Source organism: Rhipicephalus sanguineus, chromosome 6 (genome assembly GCF_013339695.2).
Source record: "Rhipicephalus sanguineus isolate Rsan-2018 chromosome 6, BIME_Rsan_1.4, whole genome shotgun sequence".
NCBI classification, from domain to species: domain Eukaryota; kingdom Metazoa; phylum Arthropoda; class Arachnida; order Ixodida; family Ixodidae; genus Rhipicephalus; species Rhipicephalus sanguineus.
In genome coordinates this window covers 146,956,106-146,966,338 of record NC_051181.1, presented here as the reverse complement: position 1 = coordinate 146,966,338, position 10,233 = coordinate 146,956,106, and the positions used below count along the sequence as shown (strand labels likewise).

General features: G+C 41.2%; 1 protein-coding gene across 1 annotated transcript; it reads left to right on the top strand.

Moving 5' to 3' along the window:
* The first annotated feature begins 20 nt into the window (after nucleotides 1-20).
* On the top strand, nucleotides 21-8,066 carry LOC119396718 (mesoderm-specific transcript protein). The gene is made up of 10 exons (XM_037664023.2): nucleotides 21-379; nucleotides 1,001-1,158; nucleotides 3,660-3,796; nucleotides 4,458-4,507; nucleotides 4,592-4,632; nucleotides 4,691-4,758; nucleotides 4,875-4,976; nucleotides 5,632-5,708; nucleotides 5,803-5,863; nucleotides 6,360-8,066. The coding sequence occupies exons 1-10, from the start codon at nucleotides 220-222 to the stop codon at nucleotides 6,523-6,525; spliced, it is 1,020 nt and encodes a 339-aa protein (XP_037519951.1). The 5' UTR covers nucleotides 21-219; the 3' UTR covers nucleotides 6,526-8,066.
* Nucleotides 8,067-10,233: the final 2,167 nt, after the last annotated feature.

Genomic DNA, 10,233 nt, shown 5'->3' with positions numbered 1-10,233 from the left:
TTTTTTAGAAGTTCTCGCGCACGTGCCGTCATCTACCAGAAAAACGGAAAAACATTCAAGTGAACTGCGAACGAGAAAAGTTCGCGCATCTTGCAATCTTGGTAAACTGAGCGCGCCGTTGCCGTGACAGTTTGTTTAGGAGTTATGTTTAGTTGTGTGGTTAGGATGATAGAAAGTTCTTGTCGCTAAAGCACTTAAATTAACGCTGCCGGCTTTACTATGAACACACTTGTCAGCATTGTGATTGCTGCCTTCGCTGCGGCTTTCGCGATTTTTCACACTTATCCCGCTCCGCCAAAATCGCCGCTACTCTACCAGTGGGAGAAAGAAGACGGCGGTTCGTACTTCAAGTTCCAAGACTATGACATATTCTTTAAAGGCAAGTTTCGTCGTAATTTTTGTCTCGCAAAAGCGGAAACCGCTGTACTGTAGAACGCACCGCCCTTTCTACACCACCCCACCCAAAGGATGCATTTGATTGAGCTTGTTGAAGTCTATTATACCGGTGTTGTCGAGTTTTCTCGACGGCGATTGACTCCTTCCCGCAGCTTGCACAAATGCGTCAATTACGATTGACGTAAGATTTTCAATCGCAATTGAAAATTTTGATCCCCATTGGAAGTGCACCGTGTAACATTCGTAACCGCAGTGAACTCTATGAGCTCTACTTGCTCGCTCATTCTTTTTTTCGTTGCCGCGAAATGTACAAAGAAAGATAACTAGCGGTTTTGTGTGGTCTTGCTCGCGTTTTGTAGTAATATATATATATATATATATATATATATATATATAGAGAGAGAGAGAGAGAGAGTACTGTGCCGGCAGCCGGCATTCTGGGACTGATGTTACCTTCATCGTAGACAACTTTCTTCTCGTGCACGGCAAGATTTCTTTTCTTTTTTTTTTTTCTACACAAGAACGACCGGCGAATTTCGCTTCTACTGTCCACAGCCGTTTCTTTATATCGTAATCGTAAGTTTCTGCAACTTGTCTTTTACAGATGTCAAGGGCAATGCAGAAAACAAGGACGTTTTACTCTGTCTTCATGGCTTTCCAACAGCTAGCTTTGACTATTACTTGGTCCTGCCATCGCTACGAAAAATATTTGGAAGGATTGTGCTGTTTGATTTTCTGGGACTGGGCTACAGTGATAAGCCAGTAAGTATATGAGTCTCATTGTAGAATAGTAAGGCATGTGGACGGAAGAGAAGGGTGAACTTTGATGCATTTTCAGTGCTTAGGCGAATTAGGAAAAAAACATGCAGACACTGAAAGAAAAAGGACAGTAAGACAGTTTTTGTGTCTGCATGTTGTTTTCCTATGTCGCCTAAGTGCTGGAAATGCATCAAAGTTCAGTATTCCAACTAACCCAGCAAGCTGCTTTAAGAAGAGAAGGGAAACAGACAATACAAACACTAATGCAATAAATCCCTAACAGCCAATTCAACTTTCAGACATTTCTTGTTATCTCCACTGAAAGTGGGATTCTGTAAAGAATAAAACACTGTTCTAGTGGACTGATAAACTATGTGAATAGAGATTTTCGTGTGACTGCCTTGCTTTGCATACGTCCACCTACATCAGAGTTACCATTTGACACTCAACGCTTTTTTCCAAATACAGTGTCAGTAATAAACACAAGTTTATACTTGTGTGACGGAAGTCCACTCAATTTCATATCAATTCACGTCACGATTAGTGCACCACAGTTAAAAGACAACAAATTAAGGTCCTCTATGCTTTCCCTGGCCTAATTGTCTGTTCTATTCATTTGGTTGTGTCTAACTTATAAACGAGCCCCTCGGGAAAAGAACTCCCCTTGTTAATTAAGTTTATACTGCCGTAGCATATGAGATCATTCAAGCCTGTTAATGCTCAAGCATTCAAGCCTGTTAGTGCTTATTAATATTGTGTATAACAAAGAAAAACGAGCCCTTAAAAAAATTTCCACGTCTTTCCTTCAAGCCTTACCACAGGTAACTTTAATTACGAGTGCAGTTGAAGAATAGTATTGGAATCATTAATAATCAGTTATTCCCAAGTAGCAACACTCAATCTGCATTAATTGCAATCTTCATTGATCCAAACAGTACCAGAAACTTTACACCAGTTTTAGCAAAGTCAAATTCAGAGCAGTCAGAGTTGTATTCAAATAAGCTTTGTAGTATGCTGATCTTACAGCCTGTGCACGTGTGTACAGGGTGGATGGAAAGAAATGCAAACAGCACAGCGCATTGTTTTCATCACGCTCTGATCTTGGTGGCACTTTAAAAAGATGCTAGAATGGTTCTGGATTGTTTCATGGATGACTCTAGTGGCTTTTTATTACCATCCAGGCTACAACTGCTTGAAAAGAAATGCAAAACAGTAGAAAATGTAGGTGCCGCACTGTTTGAGTTTCTTTCCATCCCCACTGTACATGTATGTACACACTGTGACAGCAAAATTATGCTTGCATACCTCTTTACATCCATAGAAAAAAATTGGCAGAAAGGCCACTTATTTGTCACTAAAATTTAGTCACTGTTTAAAGTGGGGTCACTAATTTCCCAGATTGGCTTATCATAAATGTTTAAAGGAGTCCTGACACAAAAATTTTCGCTCCGCGTTTTTTTGCTGTAATGTGTTGCTGGGGGCCTGTTAGTCATAACACGGCACATCGTTTGCTGCAGCGCGCGACAGATAATTAATTACAAGCTCCTCACTACCGACACAGCCTTAGTTTCGGTTTGACAGAGCTCCAAAAACGACAAGCCGCCGGGTGCAGGCGAGTGAAACGCTCGGCCACGTGAGCACACAGAACAGTGACGCATTTCCGCGCGGTCTGTCGTCGTCGGGCTCATCGTCGTCTGATGGCGACGATTTTCTTGCGGCGGGGATCGAAGGAATTTCCGATGTGGCGAATCACTTCAGGGGCACTATACTTCAGGTTTGACCCGCTGGCAAGGAGCGATTCGTCGGGAAGCGCGTCAAAACAGAAATGGCGGCTACGACGTCATCGTAACTTGTACCGGCTGCAACGGTTACGTAGGGGAAGTAGGGGGGTCACCTCAGGTCACCTCCGAGGGTGTCAATGCACTAGGTGCGGCCTATAATGCTGGATCGCGCTCGCGAACTTCAAAACTCATATAAAATACCTTCTAAGCTTTATTCGCTGTCGATATTTTGCAGATGGTACACGCACGTACACGGGAATCGATCCAGCAGGCTATCTCGGCCGCGAAATTTTGTTGTCAGTACCCCTTTAACAGGCTAGCAACATATCTGTAAAAGCAGTCAGTTCTAGAACATAAGGTGCAGGTGCACATGGCCCAACAAACGCTGCAGTGCAGTTTAGTACAGTTCTGCAACATAAGGAAATTTCAAGGAATGTGTCTTTGGCATGTTTGAAAATATTCATAAATGTACGATACATGAGTGTAGTGAAGGTGTCTTAAACTTTGCAAATTTTCAGCCTTGTTTCTAACAAGTTGCAAAAGCTGCAATTTGGCACAAGTGACTTCCAAAGAGATGCGTTATCCGCTCACTTTGTGCGAAGCCAAATGTAGAACTTCCAGATTTAGCTAGTCATACATTTTTGTTAATGAAGCAAGTAGAAATGGCAAGAGTGTTCCTCGTTTGTTATGTGCAGTACTTTCAACACATCTTAATGATTTCAGAGGTTTCACACTTACTCCATCTTTGAACAAGCCAACATTACAGAAGCCCTTGTAAAGAAGTTGGGCTTGCACAAGGTGCATGTCTTAGCTCATGATATAGGAGACACAGTGGCCCAGGAACTTCTTGCCAGGCAACAGTAAGTTGATTCACTATTGCTTTTCAAGTTCAGCAACCAGTGCTACCAGCAACTATTGCACTGTGTTTCAAGAAAGTGCAGACATTTCATGACACCTCAAAGATAATTGTCACAATCCTGGAGACATTCCTTTCCTTATTTCACAGCCTGCAGTTCTAGCCTTTTTTCACTTTTAGCTTGCTGCTTATGTTAGTAAAGTTAGCAAAGCTTCAACTTGGTTTATAGCTATTAGTAAGGTAACTGTTTGGGCTAGTTTGAGTATGATGTGTTGTTACAGTTGTGCTGCTGTTACTATATTCATGAAGTTCTTCATTTTTTTTGTCCTGTTAAATGTGGTAGTAATATCTGTGGGCTGTACTGTTCCAATGCAGCCTATTGGATAAAAATTGTGGTCGTGCTGTTATTTCGCATAAAAGCCATTCATAATAAGCAAGCAGCTGACTTGTAAGCTGCATGCTAAACAGAAATGCTCAGTGCAAACGCATCATCGTCTGCTGCTACACCTAAGCTTAATAGTTGAACCACGAATATGATTCACCTTTAGGATATTCTTTCCTTTTATTTAATGTGTCAGAAGTGAGGACAGTGCCTTCAGCCAAGTGTGTATTGTATACCTGCACATCCATGCTGAGTTACCACAATGCGTACTGTTTCCTTCCAGGGAAGGTGTCCTTCCATTTGAAATTTCGACTTTGTGTATGATGAATGGTGGTATGTACTTTATACTTGCATATGTTCAAGTTTTTGTAATGGAGACTTGCATGTTTTTACACCTTCCTTTATCTTCTTGCTTAGGTGTTTTGCCTCAGCATCATCATCCAAGATGGTCTCAAAAGGTAAAGTCTTAAAATGTTATGATGACCGACTTCTCTCAGCATCTATGATGTCTTGCAGATCTTGAGGATGCCTGTGATTGGTGTTGTGGCTTCAAGGTTCATGAATCACCTGGTCTTCAGAATAGCGTAAGCTTCACTTTTTGTACATTCCCAGAGTCTCATAGTGCAAAGTTTTACTGTTGTAAAAACTGCAAGTGTATAGACTGTCAAAACCTTTTCGTACTTACCTTTTCTCCCGATAGGTTGGCTGATGTGTTTGGTCCCAACACTAAACCCACGGCTACGGATATTCACAATTACTGGCATTTAGCTCGGCTGAAAGATGGCTACCGGGTGTTTGGCTTGTAAGTAGTACTCACACAACTAGTTTTGCTGCAAGTTTGCAATAGGAAGCTTAGAAAGACTAAACTGTGTGTATGAAGCACTCGTTAAATCCTACCATTAACTAGTACTACAGGTTGTACTTAAAGCAGCACGCCTTACATACAAAGATTTTCTCTAAGTGGGTGGCATCGGGAACTTTCATAAGCTGAAGGCTGCTCAAATATAGATATTGGAAGCAAGTTGTTCTCGTTGTCAGCAGCCATTGACATTGATGACGATTACATGTGATGTTTTATAATGCAAGAGCCAGTGATCACCATGAAGCGCCAAGAGATAGCCTCTGACGTTGGTCATTGTGGTGGGAGAAATTGGATACACAGTGCACTAACCACTAGTGTGTGTCCCGTTTCTAGTTAGATTAGTGCAATGCCGATTAAAACTAAAAGCTTGTCGATTGTCAACATGGTCCTGTATGTGAACTGCAATGTCCGTTGTTCTTCCTTTTAAACTGGTAGCTTTTTTTTTTTCAGTGTCCATTCCTTTTTACACAAGTGGGCCAAAACTTGGCTCCCAAAGTTTCATATCAGACATGAGCAATTTGTGAAAGTTGAAGGCTGGGCGTGTTGTTAGTTGCACTATAGAATCTACAGTGAGCAATTTGTGCTTTTCGTTTAGGCTCCTCTCGTACATTGACGAAAGGTTTGAAAACGAAGAGAGGTGGGTCGGAGCACTCCAGAAGTCAGCTCCCAAAGGTAAAGCAGTTGCAGAAACCATAGATAGAGCCGTGCAAATATTGATTAAGCACCCTTCTCAAAAGTTCTTTTATTTTCACTTTTTCCTTTGAAGTCCTCATGATATACGGCCCAGCTGATCCTGTGAACAAGCCACCATTCCACGAGCACTACAGGTAATTCTTTAAAACATCCACCACCCCCACCCCAAATACCCTTTTATCATTTCATATGTAGAAAGCATTTTTTCTTGTCAGCTTTACTGAAAACAAGAACGTCTACAAACATAGCGATAAATTTAAGTGGTGAAATGAAGTGGTGTACTGGGCGAGTTGGCATAGATTCATGGCGAGTCTTAGCGCCTGTCCCGTGTCTTCATCTCTGTGTCCAGTTTTCCATGCGCTGTCATTCTACTAAGTGATACTTTCAATTAATTACCTTAATGGTACCTCTTGCTCTCCCCTACTACGGTTATAAAAGAAAACAGCGCACATGTGTGCGGGATAGACTTGAAACCACCGCAGGCACTTGTGCCATTCTCCACATGCACGTGCCAGAGAATGTTGTAATGATAAGCTCAATGGATGAGAGTTATTTCTACGAATTTATCCAGCACTCTGGTTTTGACATTGGCACTTGATAAAAATTTGTGTTTGTGTCTTCCGCCCATAGGAAACTGGTTCCCGGCTCTAGAATTCACATTCTGCACGAACACGTCGGCCATTACGTGCACCTCGAAGCTCCCAAGGAAGTGGTTGCGGGCTACTTACCGTTCCTGGAGTCCCACGGTGTCAAAACGAAGACCATATCTGTCGCACTCCCTGACAGGTTGTTGTAGGCCAACTTCCATTTTTATACCACCTGAATGGCACTTTTGCTGTACTGATCCTCTTTTTGTTCACCCGTTCGTAGGCTCAGAATGGTACAAATTGCTAACAGTAATCTCATAGCAATGCATTCTACCAGAACTTTCTGTGATATTCTCTCCACTGTGCCTTAGACCTACCACTTTGCCTGGTCATGTTATCTTAGACACTCTGATCAAAACAGAAGTCAAAAGGAAATGTTATTGCCCAAGGAGTGACACTAGCCTTCAACATTGTTTTTAGATTACTACTTCATGCTTGCCTTCTATATGGCATTTCAAAGGCTTTTTTTAAAGCGTGCTAACCAGTGAAAAAGATAACAGTTTTAAGTAAGCAGACACACTATGCAACGCAGCTGCAGTGATGTAGCCAGTGCTCACACAAAGAAGTACTTTTCAGATTGAAGGTTACTTGCAGCAAAGTAGACTGTACTATACTCTGCAACAAATTTTGAGTATCGGAGTGCCTAAAATTTCAAAGAAAAAGGAAACTTTTATATTCATTTGTGAAAGCAGTGATGTAGCTTAACATTCATCCGTGCACTGCAGAAGGAATTTGGCGACTAGGTAAAATGGTGCAAGTTTTCGACAACAACTTTAAGCATTCCAGTTTTGTTTTTGTTGGCGTTAGCACAATGTGGTCTTAACAAGTACTGCCTACAAGTTAGGATTACTTGACTCATACTCACTATGCATCAATTCCACTAAGTATGACCAACTTTTGTTTAGTACATGGTTGTTATTCAGGACCTGGGCTATGCATACCTCCAGAATGAACGCACTGGTAGGATTATTTTTAAATTTTGACTAATGAAAACTAAGTTTTCAAGACTTGCATGTGCTCATATTGAAGAGTTGTGTGGACTCATTTTCTCATTGTCATCAGCATTGTCATAAGCCATGTTTACTCACAAGGATATCTTGGGCTTGTGCGACTGTTTTGCCAACAGACCAATCATTGGTCAGGACGTGCAGTTAAGAAGCATTAAGACACTGCTAAGCCTCAATTGCTCTGAGTTAAAGCTGTAAACACGATGCTTCATTTTTTTTCAGTTTTTCTTGTTTTTGTTAGTTTTTGAGAAAGAATTGAGAGCCAAAATAGAGAATATGTTCCCAATAGTCACTAGGTAATTGCTGTTTTACATACAGCACTTTCATTCAAATCAGTGCATTGGTTGCCTTTGTGCGTCTTTTTTTATTATTATTATTATTTAAGGCACAATCCAAGCACTTATGTTACATTCTGCGTAATCTAATTTAAAAAAAAAGGAATTTATTTGCTCTAGTAAGTGCAGTTTAAACCTTTGGTACAAGTGTAAAATTAGTATCAGAACAGCATTTTTCTTTTAAACATTGCACGAGTATGAATGTAATTTTTGTTGCTGCAAAATCAGAGTTGCATGTTGTATGCTTTCTCTATTCACTTGTAAGTCAAAGAGAAAATTCAGCTAGTTAATTCATAGTTGGTCCTCTGTTTGCTGCAAGATATGCCGAAATAAAGAGGAGTAATAATATCATTTTTTCCTGTTGTATTCATTTATGGACAGCTAAGCCTTAATCTGTAACACACCATAAGGACAACTTAGGTCGTTCACAATTGCAACCACAGGTCTAGGCCCTAACGCTTATAAAGAAAGTAGAACAACTGCATCTTTAAAAACGCAGGTACTACAAGCAGTCTAACTTGTTACAACATATGAAAAGTGAAAAGTGGATAGGGTATCTATTAAAACTGGCTAAGGGTAGTAAATAAAAGCCAGATGTTGCACAGCAGGATGCAAGTGATGTTGATGTCATGTGCAAGAAGTACGCACAAGGCAGGACTGTAGAATGCAAGCACCATTGGTTCTTCCTCAAATCGTACTTCTATATTTTGATCTTTTCTACCGTTCAGCAACCTAGCCATGAGAGACCCTGTGTTTCCACTGCACTGCAAAGAAGCACAGCTGTAATGTTTGCACCTACACACTTTCTTATTCTACCATGTATCTGTGGTTGAGTACAACCTAAAAATGAATATAAACTCCACCCACATCCCTTGCAGTCCCAAGCAAAACGAATCTGCAGAGACATTTCACAAAGAGACCAGTACACGCAAGCACTAGAGGCGCTTATAAACTAAATACTTATAAATTGTGTCAGTATAACTTATGCATACGCTAGACCCAATTCTATGCAGACTGCAATAATACACTCTACGCTAACAAGCAGTTATACAAGAAGAAACATGTTAACAAAAATTATAATACTTCTCAAGGGGGTAGGAAAAAAAAAAAGAAGAAGAAAGGGGGGGGGGGTTGAGTATCATGGGGAGTCTGATGACTTGTGGTGCCGCTGGAAATTTCAGTTTTCCCCCATGTAATGCAAAAAACCGAGTGTGCCAGCGCCTTAAGAAGGCATCAACACCACTCACTTCCAGCTCGTCAACTACGTATCCAAAAACAATTTGATAAATGCGATGCAAGGCTGGGAATGCTGCACGCTGCCATTGTCGACGAGCTTCTGCCTGGCACCGATGTCTCCAGATCACGTACATTGTGACCAAGAGTATCAATTGGGCAAACATGCCATTATTCCTTTGAGACAGTGACCCAGCTCACTCCAAAGGTCTGCCATACAAGGTGCTAAACAATTACGTTCGCTCCTTTCATGATGTCAGACATTTTTAAGTGTTCAAGGCAGTCGATTTTTTTCCATACAGAGACATGGTTGGGGGTGTTGCTCATTTTAGATAGAAAACTTGGAGCATTCCAACAAATTTTATCAAAGATTCTGACATCAATACTCAGCCAAAGGTAATAATTGAGTCAGAAAAGACAAACTTCTACTTTTCAATACGCCTAGTATTAGCATTAGCGAAGAGGGAGAACTTGCTCCTTGAATAAAAGCCAGCTGCTATGACTCTCTTTCAGAGGTGATGGATTAGCACACGGTAGCTTTGTGGGTGGAGCTTATATTTATTCTTAGGTTCTAAGCAACTTTTATTTGCACTCAACAAATGACCACAATGAGCAGGTGCTTTCAAATAATACCTCGCCATTTTAGTTCTGCAGCACTTGTGGAGGGGGTAGAGATACAAGAAAAGGCAGGGAGGTTAGCCAGACTGATATCCAGTTGGCAACCTTGCGCAGGGGAAAGGGGGTAAGGTACCAAATGAAAAAGGAACGCAAGAGCGAGTTTATGTGCACAAATGTATAGAAACTGGGTGTCCTTTCAGGTCCCATACTTTAGAAAGTCATTAGAGCAGTTCAAGCCTTCTAGGTCGACGGATAAACTAAGCTCCAAAGATTTTTGCCTCATCCTGTTGGCTGATCACACTCCAACGCTGGATATTGAAGTGGGTACATCAGCAGAGAAGATTCTTGCAGTGGTCATGTATAGGCAAGTAAACTGTTCAGATGAACGAATAGGGATTTGTGAGAGCTATAAATCCCGGTCCTAGATGACATTCCAGTGAAGCATCACAGTAGAAGATGACTGATGATAATCGCAACGGTAGTGATGCACCGAGTATGCACAGATGACGGTTTGAATACTCACGAAAGTTTTACAGAACAGTGTGTTGATGGGGCATGTGCAAACATTATGTGTGTGATGTAGTCAACAAAGAACATCAGTGCAGTTGGTTACCCTGTTCTATAAGTGCCATGATGAACGGGTTGCACAGTACCACTTGTACAA